The sequence below is a fragment of the Symphodus melops genome (assembly GCF_947650265.1).
Source record: "Symphodus melops genome assembly, chromosome: 20".
Classification (NCBI taxonomy): Eukaryota; Metazoa; Chordata; class Actinopteri; order Labriformes; family Labridae; genus Symphodus; species Symphodus melops.
In genome coordinates this window covers 5,332,553-5,356,650 of record NC_136710.1, presented here as the reverse complement: position 1 = coordinate 5,356,650, position 24,098 = coordinate 5,332,553, and the positions used below count along the sequence as shown (strand labels likewise).

Below are 24,098 nucleotides of genomic sequence, written 5' to 3'. Positions count from 1 at the left end.
TGTTTTGAGATGTTCCCTTTGTGACATCACAAAGGGCAGTCACCCCTCCCCCAGGTGGGTGACACTCCCACAGCTAGGTGTTTGTTCTGCCCCCTGAGTCTGTCTGTCTAGCATGAACAATTGGGAAAGGTGCAAGGAAGTCGAGCCACATCCTGTTCTAGAGAGGCGTGGTCAGACACATCATTTATATTTAAAGGTACAGACACAGAAACAGCCTGTTTTGAGCAGCGCTGAAGTGGATTTAGAACAAGACACTTCACAGATAGGTTTTGAGGAGCTCTGACTTATTTAAACTTGTTAAAAAAAAAGTATGATATGTGACCTTAAAATACAGCTCCATTAAGTTGGGGAACTCTGACAAGAAACACATTAAATGGTCTAAATTGGAACAGCATAGGCATGGTTACTGGACCCTAAACTTCTGAATAAGCAACATGAGCATAGTTTTTCCTCTTGTCTTTTGCTGAAAAGATGCTAACATAGTTGAGTTTCCCCATGCTTATGTAGACTCTTTCCAAGATGAGTGAAAATGGCTCAAATACGATCTTTGAAGATTTTCAGTTTGAAGTAAAGTGGTAGTAGTTGTTTGCATTAACTACTGGCTTGATAGAACTTTACAAACAAAAACTGATTTGGCACAGCCTTTCAAAATAGAAGTGGTTTGGCCCTTGTTTACATGTTGCAAAAAAAAAGCTTCTCGTTTCTCTATGTCACTTTTTTCCTTCCGCTTTCACATTTCTCTCATCAGCTGCTTTGACCTTTCACACATCTGTGGAACAGCTCCGCTCTCTGCTTCATTGCTGAATGTGTGCATGTGTGGGAATGTTACCAACCGGCCTGCTGCTGTCAACTTTGCTCAGTTTGCGATGTTAGGGTTGGACTATGTGTCTTCATATATTTTTCCACTGCTACCACAACATCTTTTTTTTTTGCACTCCAGTGTGGTTAATTCGAGGTTTGCATAGCCTCAGTACTTCACAGTTTCAGATAAACTTCTCTGAGTTTTTAAGGAAATGTAAAGAATTAGGAACCTCTCCTTTGATGTTATGCTACAAGTCATATGAAACAAAAAGAGACATAAAAATGCATAAAAAAATATATGCATGTGCTTAAATAAGCATCTTTGTATCTGTCTGACATATCAAGCCACATTATGCTATCTTTGACCTGATATGTTTATCTTCATCTTTTAGGCCTCTGCATTTCTACATCTGGCCATTACACACACACACACACACACACGTCAGTCGCAGTCTTGTAGCCCTCTTCTCGTTTCTCTCATTAAAATGGTTTAGTTACCATCAAGGTGACCTTTTCTGAAAGGTCAAAGTTAGGCGACAGAAAGAGAACCGTTTCAGTCCAACAAGAGGCACTGAAACCAACCTTTACTTCAGCTTCCCTCGTCAAAAGTGTCCCGATGCAAGCTGTAGAACACGTTTGTTTATTTTTCTCTGGGTCCATGGCTACACATATTTAGCAATTACCTACCTACCTAAAATACGATTAAGTTGCAGCTTTCATGTAAACACAGTCTCGGTTACCATGGTAACCTCATTTACCATATTGACCCCATTAAATGACTTCTTAATGTTGTACTGTCATAACCATGTTGACGTCACACAGGGATTAACATTTTCTGTCTACATGACGGAATTCAGTCAAATTAAAATCATGAGACGGAAACAAAATCTCACAGACTGGTGTGACTGTACAGACGGCCGAAATTCGTAAGCTTTCGTTTGCAGCGTGAATCCACGTGCCTGGTCTCCGTGCGTGTCTAGCGCCCTCTATCAGCAGTCACTCAGTCTACGGCTGAACAAACCAATGGAGCTCCTTTCCTCTTGAGCAACCAATCAGAAACAGAGTCCGCCCCTGTGAGAACGGCGCGTTGAACGTCAAGTGTTTCGTTGTTTACATCGTGATATACGGCAGTAATTCATAACTGTGGTAGGCCTAACTCAAAAGCAGTAGCTGTGTGGATACAGACCTGATATGGATATGGTTGGGCTATTGATAAAGATCAGTTTGTACGCTAAGTTAAAACAATGTCTTTCTTTTCATGTTGACATTTTGTCGTTCTGCAGTAGCCTAGTAGGCAGTAGTAGCAGGCTAAGCTGTTGAATGTGTAACGTCGCGGTAGACGTTTCGGTATTGTGGGGCGTTTATCGTTTTGATTTGGATTCAACACGTGTAGTTCGTAAAACTTTCCCAGCTAACTTGACTGAGCCTAATGACAGCATGGAGTCGTCGTTTGCTGAAGAGGTTGCTGACACTGGCCAAATCGACAGGACGATAAAAAACAAATGGAGATGGGCTACGTTAGACGAAGCGGGGGAGGATGGAAAGCCGTTTCGCACATGGTGCAAAAAGATGACTTTGTCACGTGCGTGATTTGCCATTAAAAAAAAATCCCTTATGGCGGCAATGGCAAGAAAGTGTTAGCACGCCATGCTGCAGATGCTAAACACAAGGCTGCTGTTCGAGCACTTACACGTCCTATGTGGACAAGTATTTCTTAAATAAGCTTCGTAAAACCCTTTTTGAAATTATTGAGACCGAGAAGGTTTGACCATATTCTTAAGGGCCTTTTTGAGACCAATGTAAATTAGTAGGAGAAAACAGCGGTGCTTGTTGACAGTGAATTAATCTGTTCTGACCAACCTGATATTTTTTTTGCTTCTGTCACTGATGCTGAAGTTTAGGCAATTGGTTCTGTGAGCTGAAAGATCTCTAATAGTCATTCTGATTTATAGGTGTGTGCAGCTGCCTATCTGGCAGCCGCACTTTGGACGTAGTGGGCTACTGTTAAAGCACTATATAATGCACACCATGTGGGTTGGGCATGCAGAATTTTTTTTCAGCCAAAACATTTTTTTACTTTATTCCCAGCGATATAGTATATGAAACTTGGATTTTGTCTCAGCGACGACACCTGTTGGTTTCTGTGTGTAGCGCAGTTTTTGAAGCCCAGCGATGGTGTTCTGGCAACTAGCTACAGGCAAACAGCACCGGCCTGTCAGTCAGATCAGCCAAGCCCCTAATTATGCATTACCTCACCTAAATATAACCCAAATAGATGCATTATAAAAAAAGATTCTGCAGTTTGTACCAATGAAGACGTCATATTGATACCACATTCAGTTTTTGAATCATCAAGGCTTTTCCTGCCAGCCTCAAGTGGACACTCAAGGTGCAGCTTTGCACACTTCCTACATCATATTTTTCAACACCCAGAGATCGTTGCCTGGTCAACACCTGCCAATGGTTGTTCACCTCTAAATCAACTACGGCAATATTTCTTTCACAAAGTTATATGCGTATAAGAAGACCGCACTGGTGACAGACCTCAGGTCTGTCAGGTGCACTTCTAAATATAAACCTCTCCGTGTTGCAGCTTCATGACCACATTCTATTTAAAATCAGAGTGCAAACAGTACGCACACAATATAAAAATCAGTTTCTCTTTTTCACACCAAATGAGGAATTTGTGTGTTCTGCATTCAGACACACCTGAAACTGTCCGATTTCCTCTTGCCTTTAACCTCATGATGTTATAGCCATGACATGACTAATGTTAAGGTCTTTTACCTGCTCTGTTGTAAAGTGTCTTGAGATAACATTTGTTATGAATGAAGACATTAATTTATTAAAATGTACAATTTCTTATTCATTTATTGCCCAGTTTAGTAAAGGGGACAAACCCTACATTTAAAAAAAAGCCCATAAAGTATTTTCTATGGCTATCTTTAGTATGCCATGTCTCTTTGAATCGGTTTGAAAGCTGCATTAGTCATTTGGGCCAGTTTCATTGTGAATCCTTGTGTTGGATTTCCAGACTAAGCAAAAGTTTCTCGACCTGCGTAGGTGTACAGACTGTATTTCTGTCAGGCGGATTGCACTTCAGGTCCTGTGGCCTCTGAACTTCACCTCCTCACTTCCTCCTCAGCAACGTGCACTTCCTCTTTCTGTTCTCACTCATTTCTGAGAGTTGATCAGTCTCTGCCTGTATGTGAATTGTCAGTATTATTTTGAGTTCCTCCTCTGATGCTAAATGCCCTTTTGAGTCCTGTGCTGCAGTTCTGGCCAATACGGACAATTCCAGGAAACATACTGTTTGCAAGACTTTTTTTTTCTCCTCTTCCTATTGCAACAAAAAAAAAACAGTACAATGAGCATGAAGCAGGAAGCAGCACTAATATTAGCTTGATTCAGATATAGACTCGAATAAAAAAGCAGACATGCTAATTCTACCACTTTTAGCCAGACAGACTTAAACGGCTGATCATGTTCAGATCAGAATGGAAAAAATGTGAAATGCTTTCTGAATTGACTTCTTTTTGAATATGACTGAATATGAATATTTTCAGTTTCTTGAAACAGGAAGCCGTGACTTCCATGTACAAAAAAACATGTAGGCTATTCACTGTCTACAAAATGAGACAAAGGTCACCTCACCGCCCTCAGGGAAATACCAATCAAAACCTACTCAGTAGGAGACAGATTATGTCTACTCCACTTCATGATCACTGTCTACACTCATCCATCAAGCGTGCTCTGTAAGACAGAGGTTTATAGGTGCTACGCTAACCGACTGTGCTTTCCTTTGGCATACAGAGTCACGGATCGGATCGGATTGGTTGGTGCAGTTTCTCTCTTCACCTCAGAGGATCTTTGGCAAAGAGTCGAGGTTAATGATGGTCTCTTTAATGTTAAAGGAACATACCACCAATGAACCATCTGAATGAATACAACATGTTGATTGTTAAACCTACTCTATGTACCCGTAACTATAGTTTATTTGAACTATACCCTGAAATTTTAAAGTGTATATGTTCTTGGTAAATATTCGACTGGTTACTACCCGTTTGTTTGGGTATATATATATATATATGTGTGTGTGTGTATATTTATATATATATATATATATATATACACACATACATATGTATGTATATACTCAGACAGTGAGTCTGTTTTTTCTATTCATCATCATTTTTATCAGGTTTGATTTTCTGTTTGGTTTTTTTTGCATCCATCCCTGTGTGTGTTAATTGTTTTGTCCCCACCTCCAACAAACCACCAACAGGATCAACAGCTTCATTCCTTGTGTGTCTTGCTTGTGTTTACAGCGTATCACACTGAACCACTGACCTCCTGATCACACCCAAAGCGACCACGAGCTCCTTTATTAACAGGTCAGGCTCATACAGTAAATCCTAACACAACAGCTAAAATACAAACAGATCGTGTGAACTTACAGAGTGAACAAATGACCCATGTCGACTTTTGAGTTCAGATCGAAACTCTTATACGACATGACAGCTGAACTAAGACACGTGTGTTTAAACTAAGGCATGAAGATGAGACTGGGGTGTAAAAGAAAAAAAAAAAAAAAGAATAAAGAACTTTATTTAAAGGGACCAGTTATGGGTCAAACATTCTCTAACATGCAAACAGCAGGGACACACACCCATTCATCTCTAACAGTTGTGACATTCAAAGAGGAGGCTGGTAAATGTACTCTGGCCTAGACAGGAAGTTTGGCTTTAGCCTTGAGCTCTTTTAAGGGCGGGGGGGCGATGATGTTGTTTACTTTATGCAAATTCATGGAATAGACTTCTTGTGTGAAAATTTAAAAAAGAAAGTATTGAGTGGGAGAGACAGGAAGGGAAGGGACAGCGTGAGCCGGAGAGAAGTGGATCAAATGTCAGCGGTGAGTTTCTGAGGTCTCGTCAGATTCCCTCGAGAGACAAAAGGGTCGTTGTGGATGTAATTTGTGAATGCGGAAGTCCTCGTGACATCACAACGTCGTCATGTCACTGGCGACCCTGTAGCGGGTAATCCCTGACGTTACAAGGTTCAATAAGGGGGTGGAATGGCGGGAGGCTGATTAAGCCTTCCTGTGCGTGTGGCTGACAAAGCTCCTTCACTGGAATCAATGAATAACACTTCTGATGGATGTCAAACGAGAGTCTGCGTGTGATTCAAGAATGAGCTCGCTGCCCTTCTGTTTCACAGGAACTGGTCTTCCCTCTAAACCAAAAAAAAACCCCAATTATTTTTTGTTGTGTTTTTGTCAACACTCGCCTCACATTTACTTCCACCCTCAGAGAGAGAGAGAGAGAGAGAGAGCGCGAGCTGTGAGGGCGAGCAGAGAGGCCCCTCTGTCTGCTGCTTGATTCTGTGTCTCATTAAAACAGTGGAGCTGTGTTCAGAGCGAGGCTTAAGGGCAAAACCAAAATGGAATGTGAGATACACAGCTATATGACAAGTCTATTAATGTGCACTCGTCTGGTTTACACATCTGCATCAGAGTGAGCAACAACTGACTGATCTCTTTCTGGGTTGAAATGTGTATGTGGGCAGGCTGTAACATTCAGACGATGCTTTAATCTCCCGCTGATCTTCCACACCTTCCACCTTATCTTTTCTATTGTCTCCATGTTTGACTCTTCACCTTCCTTTCCTCCATGTTTCACTCTTCTCGGCTCTGATTCTTCTGCTCTTTCTCTCTCTCTCTCTGTGTTTTCATTCTTCATGGTGCAGCTTCAGCGTCTTCAGAGGGGAGTTAGTTTAACTTTCCTCTCACACACACACACACAAAAGAGGTCGTTTAAATTTAGCCCCGGCTCAGAGTGCTTGTGTGGTGAGAAAAAAAAAAAATATTGAGCTGAATTCAATAATGGAGAAAAGATGTCCCCCCCCCCGACTGCACTGAAGAATGGCGTGTGTTCAGAGTATGTGACAGTTTGCATCCTTAAACCCTTCACGAGCTCAATCATGACTCACTCACTTCACAATGGGGATCAATTGGTCTCATCTGTGTTGGCTTGTGTGTTTTCACCGACTGATCCATCAAACAGCCCTTTGAAGTGACAGGTCAGGATGCACAAGCGTACACAACCAAATAACTTCAACTCAAGTCACTATGCCCCTTCTCTCTCTCTCTCTCCTGCTGCTATCCACCCACACTGAAGCATTTTTACTGTATTATCATGGAGTCGTCACCGTTCTCGTCCGCGTCCTGGCGAGTAGGAGCCGGCGCTCTGCGGCTTCCACTGCTGCTGCTGAAGAGCTTCAGAGAGGGACGAGAGGCCTTCGCAGGAGGAGGGCCCAGAGATGATGAAGAGGAGGAGGAGGAAGAAGGGAAGGGAGCCACAGTGGCCCTGACCTTGCAGTTTGGTCCCTGTTGGCGACCCTGGTTCTGTGGCTGAAGAAGACGAGAGAGATAAAGTCAAAACAGAGGCGAGTTTCAGTGCGGCGAATGAGAAGAGAGCGTGCAACAGAAGATCAGCTGGAATCAACTATTTGCATGTAAAATCCCCCCTGATAGGTCACAGTGCCGGCAGCTGCACAGACTCAGGTCACAGTTTATAGGTCGATAGTTCACGTCATGAAATGACAGTGAAGGATGAAATGATACCACTTGTTAAAGTGAGACACCGCCTGAAAAACAAACAGTAAATATCTGGAGTCAGACACGTGGAGGTCTCGATCCTCTCGTTTGACTTCGAATGAAGCTTCTTCTTTAGAGTGATTGTAACTGTACTGATTCTTTAAGGTCACTTCTAAACGTGTCCCAGAGCACCACACAGTCATAACAAGTGATTAATCGAACTCCTACTAATGTTCCTGTTGAGCCGCTGCTAATAACGTCTGTCTGTTAGAATCACTTCCCCTCCTGGTTGAAATAAATGCACATCATATTGACAGTTATGTTTCTGCTTGTGTCAGTGGATTTCTGCATCGTGTGCCGTAGGGTAAGTGCTGCCATCTACGGGGTTGACTTAGAATTAAGCGTGAGGAGGAAGTTCCTTCAGTACTGTTCTCCGTCTCTGCACACAACCCTCACAAGGTTCTTTAAGAACATTCCTTCTTCTTCTTGAATGTTGTCGGCTTTGCTCGTGTCATGATGACTGTGTTCATTTGTGAGCGGCACATGCTGCCCTTTGCACTTGTCATAAATAATGCTTACCTGTCGCGGCTGTCTTCTACTTGTGGATTTAGCGCCCTCTGGTGGCTGAGGCTGATCTCTGTGGGAAGCGGCTGGGTGTAGCCTGGAATCAAGCATCAGGCTCAGGTCCTTACAAATACCAGCTTGTTTTAAAAAACCTTTTAATAATAATCTTAACTGACAGCAAGAGGATCAAAACAGCTTTCATATAAATATTTATCTTTGTGTCGCTTCTCCGACCTGTATGGGTATCTTGGCTGAGAGAGAACGCCTCGACTCTTGAGGTGCTGGTATAGGTTACTGCTCAGAGAGAGGGGGTTAAACATGAACTCCTCATCCAGCTGACTGAGACAACCCTGACAGAAACACAAAACAATCGTATGTGAAGCTCTGAACTTTGATCTGTGGGCTTTGAAAGTGTCCCTACAGTCGTAACATGCAACTAGACAATGAACAAATCTCTTCTTGGCTCTTTGTCCTGTCAGAACATGCGATGCGGATTTCAAAGTATTGTGTTGTGCTTTTGAGTTCTGATCCGTGCGTTTGTTTCTGTTCTCCTCTGATGATCAAAGGAACCCGACCTGCAGAACCTGCAGAGCGCCAGGTGTCGGTTCCCGAGTTGATAGAGGCAGTGAGCAGGGCAGCAGCAGGTCTCTGCAGGCCACGGGCTTCAGAAGGAGGGAGAGAGACGAGGACGGCTGGAGGACATAGTGGGAATGCACACCTGTGTGGTCGAGACATACAAAGGGCATATTAATGTACCAGCGATGGACTGACACATCCACTGCATGACTCTCTTCTACACACACACACACACACACACACACACTGGTAACCAAACACATGATGACCTGTGCCTCCAGATGTTGACCTCTGCGTGGGCTCCACCTGCAGCAGCAGGAACAAGTCACGACTCTGAAATAGGGAAACCAAAAATCTGACATCAAACAATTTCATCCATTTGAATTACACCCAGGCAGACTAAGGGGGGGGGGTGTAACAAAGTAGGCTGCTTGAGTCATTAGTTACACATCAAAGGGATCTGCAGCATCCCAAGGTCTGATTCTCAGGGGATTTCACCATGAGCATACAACAACAACAACAACAACAACAACACACATGCAGAGGAGCAAAATGTGACCTTGTTCTGAGTGGTAAAGTGTGGTGGTGACTTTTCACCAAGAAACTTAAAGTCTGTACCATCAGGGCCCCGAGGTACTCCTAATGAATGAACATGTATAAGAGTCTTTCTCAGTATAGAAGTGTTATTGGTGACCTTAATGCTCATCTTAAAAGAAGGCCCACTTCTGAATGTGACTTCCTGTCTGGTCTCTCGGAGCCTCAAGGGGACACTCATGTTATTTTGTTCGTGCACGTTGTCTTCATTTTTCAACACCGAACCTTGGAAGAGGTGACACAACAACACACCTGGAGTGTGTGGCAAAGAGCGTGGAACAGGTTGTGATTGGTCTCCATTTCATCCCAGTCCAGCTGCCAGCAGGTGGTGGGGCGGATAACCAGCGGCAAGCCATACAGCACACTTTCACACAGTCCATCTGCACGCAGGGTCCTGCAGACACACACACACACACACACACACACACACACACACACTCACATTTATTACCATGCGGGCGCGATGGCCACTGATTCTCCACAGCTTCTGTTTAAGAGCATTACACGGTGCGGTCAGACTTTGAAGGTCAAGGAAGTCACGTTTCACCGTTTTGAAACTCCTCCAAACTGGTTTAATTCGAGTAAATCTTCATGAGCAGAGAGACAAAGAATGACATCATCCCTGTGTCTGTCCTCTAGCTTCATTTAAATGTCGCTTCAGTGAAACCATTACTTCTGCACTGACCGGTATGCAAAACTCTCCTCTGACTCACAGGCTCACACGACATCCTGCTGTGGAAGATGTAAAACTCATTCAAATCAGGTGCACGGGAAGAAACTGTATCAGAGCTTGTTCTGTGTGCTGCTCTGTTTATATGTTTGGACTTTCAGCTGTTGAACAACACAGCCATTTGTTCCAGTCTGGAGGTGATGACCAACCATCCCTGAACTCATCCTCCCCAGTACAAACACATGCAAACAGCAGGAAAGACTTTGAACTCGTCTGATTATTTTCCCCGTCTCTTACTTTAAAGCTTGAAGTTTCTGTGGTGGTTGACTCTGATTGGCTGATCCCTTTGCAATTGGCAGGAAGTCCCGGAGGCTTTCTGTCTTCACCTCCAAGTTGGAGCTCGTGGGGATAAGTGCTGGGCTGATGAGGCGCTCCTGCATGTCACACTTGATACACACTACACAGTGACAAACAGACAGATTGGAAAACACATTTAATTTGACTATAACTGCTTTTAAATGATGCTAAAAACATGTCAATGCACTCTGAGAATTATGTTCTTGGATTTAATTTAATATTCAACTCCCTTTGTCTCTGTCTGCAGAAATCTCTCACATCCGTGCTGCTAAGACACCGAGGCGTGCTCGTCAGCTGAACTTGTACCTGGAACGGGATTGTCAAGTAGACCGGGCAGCAGGAGGTGGAGGTGCTCCTTGTCTCCGCCCTGCTCCTGCAGCCACGCTTTCAACGCGGTCTCCATGGCGAGCACGCTGTTCTCCACCTGCTGCAGGTCCACCTCGGTTCCCAACGCCAGACAGTCTGAGGAGGAAGACATCAACCGTTTAGGTATTCCTTTAAATTTCAAATAAAAGCCCGACCTCACTTAAGGCCCCGTTTCATCCCGTCTATGACCACTAGATGGCAGCAAACTTCAATCATCTCTTTTCACTGTGTGGTGGCTGAACAGTGTTTGAACTGTTCAGGCTTCACTGTCTTTGTATGAACAAACAAACAAAACCTGAATATTTTCGGGTGCAGATTCCCTGAAGTGCTGACGTTTGAAAGTAAACTAGGTGATGGAGATCCAATGTCTGCCTTAAAGTCTCAAACCTGCTGTTTCTCTGGTAGCTTCAGAGAGCTTCATGCAAACCTCTTCTCTGACAGGAAGCAGATGCTCTCCTCTTTCCTGCTGACTCCCACTTATCATTACAGAAAAGACCCGATGGACCTGCCCCACCCTTCTCGCCTGCTCTTCCTCTGTCATCCCCCCGATGTCCATTTATCATCACAGAGTAGGAACAACCCTTAGCGTCTCCTTTTCCCTCTCTCTGGTGTTTAATAGTTAATGACCCATCAGGAGATAACTAATGGGACTGAGGGGAGAGGAAAGGATCAGGAGGCACTGACGGAGGAGGGGAGAAACTTTCAGGGAGACAAATCGTACAATTAAATAAACGACAGTCAGATAAAGTCCATAAAGTTACATGTCCAGAGATCAAGTTTTAACAACACTTCATCTGTGGACTTTGTTTTATTATTGGTTTGATTCTCCCTGAGTGAAGGAACACTAAATAAAGGACGACAGTGAAATAATGGCCTCAAGTTCTCCTCAAATGTTTCAAACAAACTTCAGATTTGATACTTGTGACTAGATGTGAGTGTGGATTTAACAGCTGCTGTTAATTCGCTAATGTTTTGGATCTTTGAATTCATGGGGGGGGGGGGGGGAGAATCTTTAAGAGATATACGGAGATGGAGGAAAATAGGTTGAAGAAAAATCAATCGCCATTCCTTCAGATAACGCCTCTCTGGGGAACTTGAGTGGAAGGAGGAAGGAGAGGGTACGAGCAGGAGAATGAGAGGGGGGATAGACAGAGAAACACGAGTGCAGATAGAAAAATAAGCGAGAGCATAAAATAGACGGAGACGAGGAGCACGAGATGATTTGCTTCTCACAGCAGCATGAACAAAACTGGAAAGTGTCTCTCGTGTGTGTGTGTGTGTGTGTTTGTGTCACTGGTTTCCACAAAGCATTGTATCACCGACTGAGGGAGAGATAGGTGAAGGTAGTTAACCTCGACGTGTGTGTTCGGCGAGACGGCGAGGAGCTGCGGTGAAATGATGAAATGAAACGCCGTCTGCGCCTCTCCAGCGGCCGTATCTGACTCCGTGAAGAATGTGTTTATACTCTGGAGCCCACGACTGATACAGAAGCCTCCACTGCTGAGTCTTTGCTCACTTCGTTAGATGCATGTTTACCATAGCTCTACAAGATTAGGAACAAAAAACCTTTGCACGCAGACACACACACACACACACACACACACACACACACTTGAAAGGACAAACTGATGAGATGGAAAAGAGTTGACTTTCATTTTGCCTTAATTTCCCCGGAGACATCTTTTTTTAAGGAGTGACTTTTAAGTGTTTTCAGAGACGGTTGGGCTATTTTTCTTTTTTTTTTTTTCACCTGCTTGGTGAACGTGGACGAGGTGAGCGGGAGAAAAGTAGAAGCACGTTTTGCAGAACTGGAGGAGACGGCTCTGATACAACCTCTGTGATATCAATCTAATGCGTCCTGTGACACCAACTTCACATCCTAAACGTTAAGATAAAGTCAGAGTTATCCGTCTGTGGAATTTCCCTCTGACATCCACATTTGAGAGCACGCACTCTGTCCTTGTCTGCCAGCGTGCCTGACTGTGCATTAACCATGAATGGCTCATTGATGGAGTTTGAGACGATGACAAATAGGACATTGATCTTCTGGTCCAAACACACCAGTGGCTGTGTGAGCTAATTGCCTGGCAGTCACTTATGATGAAGCTTTGCGGTCATGGAAACAATTAAAGCAGACGGACACTGAAAGGACAAAAACGACGCGGGCTGTGATCTGTCTTTAGAATCAGGCACAAGAAGAGGGACAAACAGACGAGATAAATACTTGAGAGAAGGCCAAGCAGAGGGCACCCTTTGATGAAGGCTCATTAGGTATATGAGCTTTATTTATAGATCTAAATAAATCACCTTACAGTAAGCACAAATATCAGATAGAAGCGAGAAGTGTAAAGAGTGAGGTGATGGCAAAAAGATCAACTGTCTGCTTTCAAGCAGAATCTTGAAATAGGAGGGGGTTAGATGGAAGGGAAGGACAGAGAGACTCGGAGAGGATGGCAGCTGGAGGACTTTGAAGATTTGAAATGACAAGAGGGCAGATGATGAGAAGAGCTCTGCAGAAAGCACGAGACAGCAGAGGGGAGAGAGAGAGAGAGGAGGGAAGGAAGGAAGGAAGGCTTGCAAAAGAAAGAAAAGGATTCATAGGATCTTTTTTTTTTTTTTAATACCTTACGATGACAACAATCTCCAACTTTTAAAGTGACTCCCCCCAACAAAGAAAACTGTTTGAAGTATAGTAAAATGCTTTTGTAAACAGCCTGACGTCCACATGCAAACAGACACATTAAGATAAATCTGACATAAGAAACAGCTGGAAGCGACAACAGACAGGAGATGGGAGAAGGGTTGTGAGATCAGAAGGATAAGGAACCTTTCAGAAACGACAGAAATGGATGAGCTTGTTTTCCTTTAGTAGCTTAAAAGCCCAGATAAGCGAGTCTGTGTATGCTCAGGTTCAAATAAAGAGGCCTGGAAAAGACACGAGCACAAATATCTTTTGTTTTGGATGCTGGTGCTTCATCCGGTGTTACAGCGAAGTGAAGACCGCCTGCGATGCGAGGACGTCTTTCTCTGTGGGAGTAAACACCCTGTTACTCAAACAACCACTGAAACCAAAGCCCCGCCTTGGCACATGTGACTCCCAACGACTGACAGACGACTCAACCTCTCAGCTCACGACCCAGATGGGAGTCTTCCTTGATCGTTAGCATGCTAATGATCAATGGGTGTTCAATAGGTGTGAACCACTCTTAGGAGCCCTTCAATTAGCTTTTTCTATACTTCTACTCTGACTTCAACCAACCACCTGTTGTTCTACACCCACCACAAGAAAACAACAAAAGGTATTACTTAAACAGCTCTCTTGGTTGTAAACTGCAGCTGCAGTCTGAAACCACAAAGGCCCCACCCGAAAACAATGAACTTATTTCCTCTGTCAGCGTTCTCAGTAATGAATCTGACTCTCTGGATATACTTTACATCTACAACGTGTGTTTTCTCGTGGTCTTGGGGAGAAAAGTAACGCAGAAAACATCTATACTGTGACTCACTGACAGACACATATGTTCTTGTTTTGTTGTTTTGTGCTCCTAATGTTGTGCAGGATGCAGAGTCACCAGTATATCTCTCTGTGTGGGACTAACAGGCTCCATGATCTGGTGTGACGAGTGATGCCAGCCTCAGTTTGACCACCTGCTGCTCTGCCGACATCACACACAAGTGTGAACAGCCTGACCTTGGAACCGTGTGTGTGTGTGTGTGTGTGTGTGTGGCAAAGATGAAAGACATGCAATCCTGAAAATGTTGTTTCATTGTTGTCAATCATCCTTCCTTATATTAAGATACACACAGATTTAAAAAAAAAAAGGCCTCAACAGGATAAACAGATTAGCTTTGTCTCTTTTGAATTACGGCCAATGAAAGCTGAGCGTGTGTGATGCTGTGCTTCCTGTCTGTGCTGGCTGATGTTGGGTGTTGGAGAGAATGTCATGAGGACAGGGTTGGGTTTCCTCCTGAGCACCTCTGTTCCACCACAGTGCACTCGCTGACTGTGAACTGATTTAAAGAGAAAGAAACTGACAGGGAGACGGTGGCCCTGCGTGAACGACTGCAAAAGAAAGAATTGTAAAAGAAGCTGAGAAGGAAAGTGTTTTTTTTTTTTAACACTCAAACCAATTCCACAAATATGTAGGGCTGGTTTTATGAACAATTGTTGAGTTTAATTTGCATTTGCTGCAAAAGACTAAAGGCCACAAATAGCATCAATACTGCCTCATAAATTTTACATGAAAAAATCTACAAACTAAATATTTAAAGTAAAGTGGGATTAAAACGAAGGGGTGCTGTGAAAATAGCAAGGAACAGTTTCTCAGAGATGGAAAAAAAAATCACTTCAGGGAGATTAAACATGTACCACTGCTGATGCAAGTTTTTTGATACAATAAATGAAAAACTAAAGACGCTGAAAACCGGGGAAAATTATTATTTTTTTCCCTCTAATGGTCACAAACAGTCAGACACATCAGAAAATCTTTTCCTGATTTGTTCAGTTAATATCTGAATTTAATTAATTAATTTTTATTTTACTATTTTAAAAGATAAAGGTGGATCCGGCTTTTACACAGGAGGAGAGTTTTATGATCGGATTGATTCATTTTACACTCAAAGCTCCGACAAATAGACTCAACAGAACCTTTTCAACTCGCTTTCAGCTCAGATGATGAACTAATTAACGGAAGAAAATGTCCAAAATTCACATTTAAATAAGGCCCTGCGGTTCAGTTTGAATGTGGTTCAGGTTGCAGGGACGCTGGCGTTCCCTGCGCTGGTGAACACAGTAAATACCAAAACATTTGCATGCACATTAACTCCACAAAAGCTTATTTGAAAAACCTCCAAGGCTCTAACTCACTCTGGAGAGAAGTTGCCTTTGGGGAGTGATGAAATTTAACGTTATCACTGTAATGTAATAGAAGAAATATGGCTTATTCTGAGCATTCAGGATGACAGCTTGGCTTACTGTTCACAATATTTGGCCGTGGGCCATTGGACTATAATCCTTCTCTCAAGGGACAAAAAATTCAGAGTCATTATTCTTGCTACTCGAAATAGATCTTTTGAGATCCAAGTGCAGCAGTGGAGATGCGGAAAAGCAAGTAAGGAGAAGAAAAACCCACTAAGAGTGTGAACAGACAATTATCAGGAAGTGGGGATGTAGCTCAGTGGTAGAGCGCGTGCTTCGCATGTATGAGGTCCTGGGTTCAATCCCCAGCATCTCCAGTGATCTTTAAAACATTCTTCTGTTGCCCTGATAAAGGTTCAGGTTGGATTGGTCTTTGTTCTATCGCCATCTATATAAGTCATTGTTTGTACTCTTTCCTCTTGTACAGGGAAATTGTTGAGTCTTAATCAAAGACCAATCTGGGTGAATAAGAAGTGGGGATGTAGCTCAGTGGTAGAGCGCATGCTTCGCATGTATGAGGTCCTGGGTTCAATCCCCAGCATCTCCAGTGATCTTTAAAACAGTCTCTGAGATATTACATGGTGGACTTAGTTCTATCTCCATCGACATCAATGTAAGTCTACCTGTTCACTGCTTCTTCTTGCACAGGGAAACATGGGGATGTAGCTCAGTGGTCGAGCGCATGCTTAGCACGTCAAATGATTAGTATTGGCAACCCCTCACCTGAACTTCTCCTGTGTCACTTTGTGATCGCATCCAGCGTTCTGTGTTTGCCCATCTTACCTTCATCCTCAGAGCGTTTGGTTTCAGGTGAGAGGTTTTCTTGTCCCCATTCTGCTGCACTGTAGACCTGAACCACAAGGAGCCGCTTCAGGGACACCAGGTCAGTGCCTTTGAGTCCCATCTCCAACTGGCGAACAACGGCCCGCCCTGACTGGCTGGTCACCACGGTCACCTGTGAACACAGAGAAAAGGGAAAAATAAATATGTTGTACAAAAATAACCAAGGGACCCATCGCTCTTTCCTGCACGCCCCCCCCCCCCCCCCCCCCCCCACCAGGTGACTGGTGTTGACAGTGTAGATGTGAGAGACTCATTTTATTCTTCACACTTCTTTTTGGGTATAAAACGAGTGCAGCATCATGAAACAGGTCCCTGATGAAGACCACAAGTCCAAACGTGACAGTCTAATGACGTTTTCTATTTGAGAACACAAGGCATTTACTTTGACAGTTGCTCCTCCATCAGAAAAACCTCATAAATTATGAAGGCCTCGCTTCAAACTTAAAAGAGAAACAAAAACAGACGGGCACATTGGAGAACACCCCTTTAACAACAATTTGTTTTGATTATACTGCTTAAAAGCCACATCGCTGTTCCTCACCACAACTATTTTCCAAAGGGAATAGTTGCAGGCGGTGTTATGAGGGAAGAAGTTTGTGTTTCAAGATGTCATATCATCAGAATAACCGACCACAACATCCCCACAGCAAAGCATTCTTTGGATCTGACTGTTGTGGTTCTGTTTGACCTCGAGGACAGGACGAACCCTAAATCCAAAAAATCCAAGAAAAGAGACACATGAGCTGAGAACTGGACTGTCCTGCTGCCAGTAAGGCAAACGTCCACACATACAGATAAGAATAACATCTACACTTACACACTAACTTTATTTGTCTGTGAAAAAAAAAAAAATGCCAGAACTTCCCGCCAGGGCTGGGTTTCTCAAACTTTTCATCCTGCGATGTTACTGGAGACTTGGGACTCTCACTGTGTCTGGAGGTGGTCCAAGCCTTTAACATGACACACGTGCTAAAAGGCCTCTCTAAACACACACTGGCAATAGATCAACACAACAGAACACAATAGCCGAAAATCCATTACTTTATTGAAACACTAGAAGCAGAATAAACAATGTTGTGAGGATGTTCAGTTAGTGTTTTTTTCTGGGGCATTTACTTATGTGTAATATGGGAGAAGAGATCATATAATGTTAGGCTGGTGTTGAGAATATTAAAAGTAAGTAGATGATGATTATAAGGAGACTATTTATGTCTCTGCTTCCTGCTGTTCGGCCAAAAGCAGAATCTGCTCTTGAGGCCTGATGCAAATCATGAAAGGAGACACAAACACATGGAAAAAGAAAAGGCATTATGTAAGTCTATCAGCAGCACACAAACACACACACACACACACACACACACACACACAGGGCCATGTGTCTGCTTAGTGTCTCTTTCTCCTAACAGTGCTATTCATATCTGCTGCTGTCGGAAACAGTGGGTCTTAGTGTAATCATCTGTCCAGAGCTTCTTAATAATATTCTGGTTGGATTTCAGAAATCCTCATTAATAACCCAGAGCCTTGTACCAGAGGGGAGAGGTTCACATTTAACAGGAAGAGCAGAGTCTGCTTTCTTAAATATCAGCTAATTCTCCTGTTCCCCTGAACTGTCATGGCTGACATCTAAATTGTTGTATTTGTGTCCTACGCTGAGCCTGGAACATGGAGGGGGGTCCCAGCCCAAATCTGGCTTTGAACTGTGAAACATAATTAGCATTAAAAGTTCTGACAAATGTCACCATCAAATGAAAAGCTAAAGCATTTCACTGATCTAATGAATTCCATCCACTTGAATCATAATAAGGCCGAGCACAGTTGTGAAATTGGACATGGACGGGCTTTGAAGCGTTTAAACGCCGACCGTACAAATGTGGATGCAACTCAGAAAGTGAAGTGGTTCAAATTCTAACTCAATGGATTTTCCACTTCACTGTGATGATAGCTGATTGGAAACTCTACTGAAGCTTTACTCGTGTCACTTTTACAACTCTTAGTCGACAGATGGCTCAGCGGCCAATGAATAGAGCTCATTTGAAATGAACATGAGACGGTTGTAGGAAGACTGTCTGATAAAAGATGTCAAGAGTTTCCCGTTTTAAACGGACAGTTAGAGAGCTCTTACACATCAGGCCTAAGGGAGGCTTCTTTTCTAAGAAAATACACAAACACCCACGATTGGTGAACTTTGCTTACCTCCAAAGATACGTTGTTAGCATTGGTGCCATTAGCTGTGTGTCTGATGTACTGTTTAAACTGTTGAAGACTGTCCAGAACGGCCTGACGGAGCAGCTCGCCGGCTTTGGCTGCTCCTCTGATGCAACCGTCACCCGGAATAGATCTCAGCTCCTCGACACAGGAACGCAGCCGGGCTATGTTGCCACGGACCTGCTGCAAAAAAACAGAGGCAAAAAAAAAAGTGAAGAAGTGAGAAATAATTCGAGTGACAGAAAAGAACAACGGGAGATTTTGTATTTGTTTATTTACCACAAACGGCAGCAGACACTCCTGCTGCCTGCTGATGGCATACAAGCTGAGCAGTGGAATCCTACAGGGTCCATCCAGACTACAAGCCAGGGACAGGAAGTTGTCCAGGGCATCACAGAGGACCGCACGTGTCTCTGACCACCAGGGTGGCAGCGCGTCAACAATCAGAACCCGGGCTGGTTGCCGTAGAAACAAAGAGGACCAGTAACCCATGTAAGCAGAGTTGGAGGAACCTAACTGCCTCTTCCTGTTGTCCATGGACGCCTAAAATAACAGAGTACAAAGATGATGGAGAAAGGTTAAAAATGAATCTGTGTAAATGTAAATACCAGAGTATGCAAAATATGTTTTCAATATGTGGTGAATGAACACAACGTGTTGACCTGTCATTGATCATTTAAAGCTGTCTGAACTTTAAACTATGATTAAGGACACTGCAGCTTGGTGAGTCACTGAGAGCGGTGAGCTGCAATCAAAAACTCCACGCTCAGAAACTCAAGTGCTGTGATGCAAGGACAAGACGTTACCCCGAAACAGAAACGAATGATTCCTGTGGGGTTAAACGGCTCATTACAGAAGCAGGAAGTAAAAAAATAAATAAAAAAAATGCAGAAAAGAAACATATATGCAGCGCTCACAACCAATGAACACAAAACCTCTGGCCACTGCTACTGCCTGCAGGAAGAAAAGAATAAAACCAAGAAGTGAACACACATCAGAAGCTGGGTTCAGTTTATTCAGCTTTTAAATGATGGGTGCACATTGATTTTCTGTCAGTTACATAGTCAAGTTTCAACTTGTTTATATTCATGTCTTTTTATAGACACGTTGGATGGATCCTCACTCAAGTCAAAAAGTTCATCTTTAATGATTCTAACGACGTAAAGAGTCTCTGATGTGTACAGATGTTCTGTACGAGTCAGTCGTGCAAGAAGGGATGTGGACGTTTTTACGCTTCGACGAGTCAATCGCGCTGAAACCCTTTCATATCAGTACTTCTGTCTTTTCGTGCCCGTACCTCTTTATTTAGCAACCCGCAATTAACCCTTTCATGTCCTCACCGCAGAGGATGAGGACAGATGGTCGAAACTGTAGGAGTGTTGACAAGTGAATGAAAAATTTAAATGCAACAAATCAATTCGCTTCCACAAAACTGTGATCGAAGCTGTTGTGTTTGTTATATCATTGAGGTTGCTTTGAGGACCAAATCAGGGCGGAAAAACCAGCATATACACATATAAGGATAATGGACTGAACGCTTGATGATCAGGTAATCAGACATATTGATAACTTTTAAGATCTGCTTTTCACAACAAATGATAAAGATGCCCTGATATCTACTTCTTCTTTTATGAACTTAATACACGCATCCTGAAGGCTGAAGCACAATATCTCAGATCTCTTAGACCTCAGACTTTATTCCTATACATTACTATTTTTGTTGTATTTATTCTTGGCTGTACGACTTTCCTACAGGGAGCCTTCTTTTCTCTGAGCTGTGAACAGCATAACCAGAAACAGAGAAATTAAATCAGCCTGCTTCTGAGGATTGGGTGCACATATTCTATGAAGTTACAGGGACGGGTTTGTCTACATATTGCCTTCTTTCTCTGAGTGATGATTTAATTTCAGCGAGGATGGGATATTACAATTTCCTGTTATGATGTTGTCAAAGGTCTGCCTTACATCACTTGTCTGTACAGGCCGGGTTTAAACACATAGACACATAGCAGTTAAATTAAGCCCTCCTGATTCCAACTATCAACGAAAGAGGAGGCGTCAACAGCATCATATCAGATTTAAAATAAAAAAGGAGGCAGAAATAAAATCATGTCTTATAGAAAGTGCCTGAAGCTTTTTCCAGAGTAAAGCCATTGACAGAACTAATCCCATCCATGAAAAGACTGAGCGGGGAATATTTCCGATCATTTCAGCTCTTAAATCCGCTCTCCTGAAAACCCTGCTCTGTTCAGATTTTCTTACAGAGGTTTTTTTTTTAAATAAGTAATAATAAATGGCATAGAGTGCAAAAAACATGTGCTGTTTGATCTTCTGCCCTTCTCGTCTGTATCTAACTCACTTCTCCTATTCTGACCTAAATCTGGACTTCCTCACCTACAAGATCACTCATCTTTTTTCCTGCACAACTTTGATCTTCTGTAATCTTATAAACCACAGTATGTGTAAACGTGTCCACTGAGACGAGACCAATACCTCAAAACGATGCTGTTAGCCATGTTGTGATGGTTTTACCTGAATTTATTTGCTGAATAGTTTGCTGAAATGCAGCACATAGATAAAATGCCCCCCCAAAACAGGATACACTTGGTGATTAGTGACAACAAAAATATCATGTGTTGCCTACTGTAATGTGAGGCTAAGATAATTATCTCTGAGCATTCATCCAAGGCAAAAAAAAAACCCCTGCAAGACAGCACAAATTGAATAAACAGCACGGTCTGGAGGAAGCTATTACTAATTAGATCATTGATAATAACATTATAATATGTTGGAGTGGAGAAAAGGTTATCACCAGCCACAAAAAGGCGAATTAAATAATCTCTCTTATATGATAATCAATTTTAGTTTTTTAGCTTAAATTTAATCACAACCAACCTTTAGGCAACACTGACCTTAGCTAGTTGTATTTCCTTCGTGTTAGAATAATTCACTCTGGAACTTTCCTTGAAGCATTAAACAAGCTCAGTAACAAACCTTAATGAGGCTTTCTTGTTAGCTAACGGTAACGTTTACCGAAACAAAAAAAAGTCGCGAGCGTAATTTTTACTACGTCTATGGGCGCGAGCAACTTCTACTTCTTTGGCCCGCGAGGACCAGTCATCAAAGATTGTCTATGGTTGAGATGAACCACTCAACATTGACAGATTTTTTAGGGACATAAACTGCTAAATGTATCTCTCTATTTATCCAGTTTTAGTTCAATTCAGAAAGCTTTATTGGCATGAATGTGACAATACTGTCAAAGCATATAATAACACAGAATATGATACTAATATTAATCGATCATAATAATCAATCATTCAAAAGTTACAATAATAATCAACAGTAAAAATCTTCAAGAAAAAAAAAGAAAACTTAAAATTTTGCTTATTAAAAGTTCTCTATATTATGTCTAAAACTGTGGAAACATCTGCAGTTCGCAGTCATTTATCATGAATCAATCATTTTGAACCCTTCCTTAGAAACAAGGCATTCACTCCAATAACATGGTTTACTTTTTATAAGGAAAGACATTTTTTTTTTAAAACTTGTCTGTCAGCTACATCCTTTGAGAGGCAAACAAACAAATTAACTACACCAGTACTCTATACATTTTCAAGGGGAAAACGCCTTCATGAGAAATATAAAAAGTTGCCTATTTCTAGAAGTGAGCACAGTCTGCTGTCCTCCTTCCACGTGTTTATTTATTTTAATTATTTCTAGAAAAAAAAGATAGGAGACGCCAAGTACAGGAACCCTGGGACATAATGTGAGTGATATGGAAATTGTGTTCCCAATGGTGGGTCTGCTGGATTCTGGTGTTATCTAATATTCAGTTCTAGTGTGTTCTTTTGTTCCTGTGTGTGACCTCAAGATGTGTACAATCAAGATGTAAAAGTATTTTCATGAGATAAAAAATATTGGATAATTTCTATTAAAGAAATGTGTGCATGTGTGCTTAGATGTGCTTATTTGTGTGTCTTTATGTTTTTTTCAGATTTTTTGATGATCCTATAAGGGGGAGGAGAACTGAGTGAGTGCATATTCACACAGAATTGCTTGTGTCTCTCTGGCACTCTCACAGACGAGTGACTTTGCAGGGGTGTATTGGGTTGACACGAACGTGGAACATGCACATCTGCTTTTAGGAGATAGGATGACATGTATAATGTTTGTGTGTCGGTGTGTGAGGAAATACTTTAATGTTAGAGCAATAAACTAACTCCTGCCAACTCTCTGTGCCTAGAAAAATCCTTTAAAGATCAATAGTGAGCCAAAGAAAGACCTGATTTCACAGCACAGCTCTTACATGTAGAGTGTGTTGGAGAGAGAGAGAGAGAGAGAGAGAGAGAGAGAGAGAGAGAGAGAGAGAGAGAGAGAGAGGGAAGCAAAAATTGATGATCTGGGATTAATGTTGCTATAGTTAAGTGGCTGAAGATTTCCAGAACGGCACATTTTTATAACAGATCATATTCCTAAAGCTACTTGCAAATTCCTTCATCTTGTCATCTTTCTTTCCTCAAACTGTTCACTGTTTCTACACAAACCTGCTTGCTCGCGTTCACTTTCTTGTTACTCCTTTTCAGCTGCCTATCAGAACCGGAAGCTCTCATTTCAATTGCATTATATGTGATGTTTATAAGATTAACATTGAGATCCAGTGCAAAGTCCACTGAGACAGAGGATGAGTTTTCAATCTCAAATAAGCCTGAAAAAAAGGATTAGGTACGCTGAAATGTTTGGAGGTTTGTTGATCGCAGCCACAGACATGCAGCTACAAATGCACACAGACATAAACACACATGCTTCCTAATTTACTTGCAAAAAAAAAAAATCACATATACTTCTAGGTCAATAGGGGCTTTGCGTCAGTGAACTAATCCGTTGTGTCTTTTGATTTATTCTGGGAGTTTGAGGCAAAGTTTGCCAAGTAATTCTAGTAGTTATTTTGCACACCAGTTGATTTGTTTTTGTCCAGTGTGCTTCTTAAAACATTTTGACTTTTACTTTTCATCTTGGTTTTGCTCTTTTTGTGAGATTAAGGTTGAATTAATGTTAAGTCAGATGTGTTAAGTTGTTTGCTGCTTCGAGAAATGTTAGTTTAATTCTCGGAGATGGGAACAAGACCATGAAATTGAAAAAAATCCTCTAAGCCACATCTTAACGGTTTTAGTTGAAGAGGGTCAGATGGAAGCAGACAGCGGAAAAAAAGTTGGCTTCACAAATTGAGTTTTTATCGAGCTGACTACAGCGCTGCATCTAATGCCAATTTTTTTTGTGCAACTCTAAATGTGTTTCTATATACTTTATGACACACTACTTGACCCTGTGATATGTCCCCCTTGGAGGTCAGATAGTGTGTAAAAAGTACTTATTCAATCAACCTACAGTACACACCATCATTTAGCTCTGTTTTGTTTAAAGAGCAAAGATATATTGTTACTAGAAAAAGCTGAATAGGATTAATCCATTCAAATCAGTTCTATCTTTCCTATACCTGCGCTTAGAGCCGGCTGTGACGTCTGGTTCAGTCCGTTCTGGCTTCTCATTGGCCCTTACATTGGCCGACAGACAAAAACACGATGGCAGCCCCTACGTTAGCCGATGAG

General features: G+C 42.3%; 1 protein-coding gene and 2 long non-coding RNA genes across 4 annotated transcripts; 1 reads left to right on the top strand and 2 right to left on the bottom strand.

The window, feature by feature from the left end:
• Positions 1–2,850: 2,850 nt before the first annotated feature.
• On the bottom strand, positions 2,851–4,574 carry LOC306841113. Its single transcript, XR_013781433.1, has 2 exons — positions 3,010–4,574; positions 2,851–2,942 (listed from the first exon to the last, which is right to left on the bottom strand). It is a non-coding gene; the product is annotated as an uncharacterized lncRNA (long non-coding RNA).
• An 806-nt stretch (positions 4,575–5,380) lies between these two features.
• Positions 5,381–21,614, bottom strand: m1ap (meiosis 1 associated protein). Of its 2 annotated transcripts, none has more exons than XM_079370861.1 (13): positions 21,402–21,614; positions 18,769–19,032; positions 18,478–18,672; positions 16,225–16,396; positions 10,464–10,619; positions 10,098–10,257; positions 9,383–9,524; positions 8,806–8,869; positions 8,536–8,678; positions 8,195–8,310; positions 7,976–8,057; positions 7,009–7,210; positions 5,381–6,033 (listed from the first exon to the last, which is right to left on the bottom strand). In XM_079370861.1, exons 2-13 carry the CDS (start codon positions 19,024–19,026, stop codon positions 5,936–5,938), a joined length of 1,788 nt encoding a protein of 595 aa, XP_079226987.1. In that variant the 5' UTR covers positions 19,027–19,032; positions 21,402–21,614; the 3' UTR covers positions 5,381–5,935. The 2 variants fall into 2 exon arrangements, with proteins under 2 accessions (XP_079226987.1, XP_079226988.1); XM_079370862.1 differs by having other exon boundaries at positions 18,478–18,669.
• On the top strand, positions 10,555–11,393 carry LOC306841159. The gene is made up of 2 exons (XR_013781438.1): positions 10,555–10,646; positions 11,013–11,393. It is a non-coding gene; the product is annotated as an uncharacterized lncRNA (long non-coding RNA).
• Positions 21,615–24,098: the final 2,484 nt, after the last annotated feature.

Coding starts and splice junctions, on each gene's coding strand:
- m1ap (XM_079370861.1), bottom strand. CDS start 19,026: ATGGACAACAGGAAGAGGCAGTTAGGTTCCTCCAACTCTGCTTACATG. Junction 10,620..16,224: donor CAAACGCTCTGAGGATGAAG/GTAAGATGGGCA, acceptor CTTCCTCCTCAG/ACTGTCTGGCGTTGGGAACC. Junction 7,211..7,975: donor GTAGAAGACAGCCGCGACAG/GTAAGCATTATT, acceptor CGTCTTCTTCAG/CCACAGAACCAGGGTCGCCA.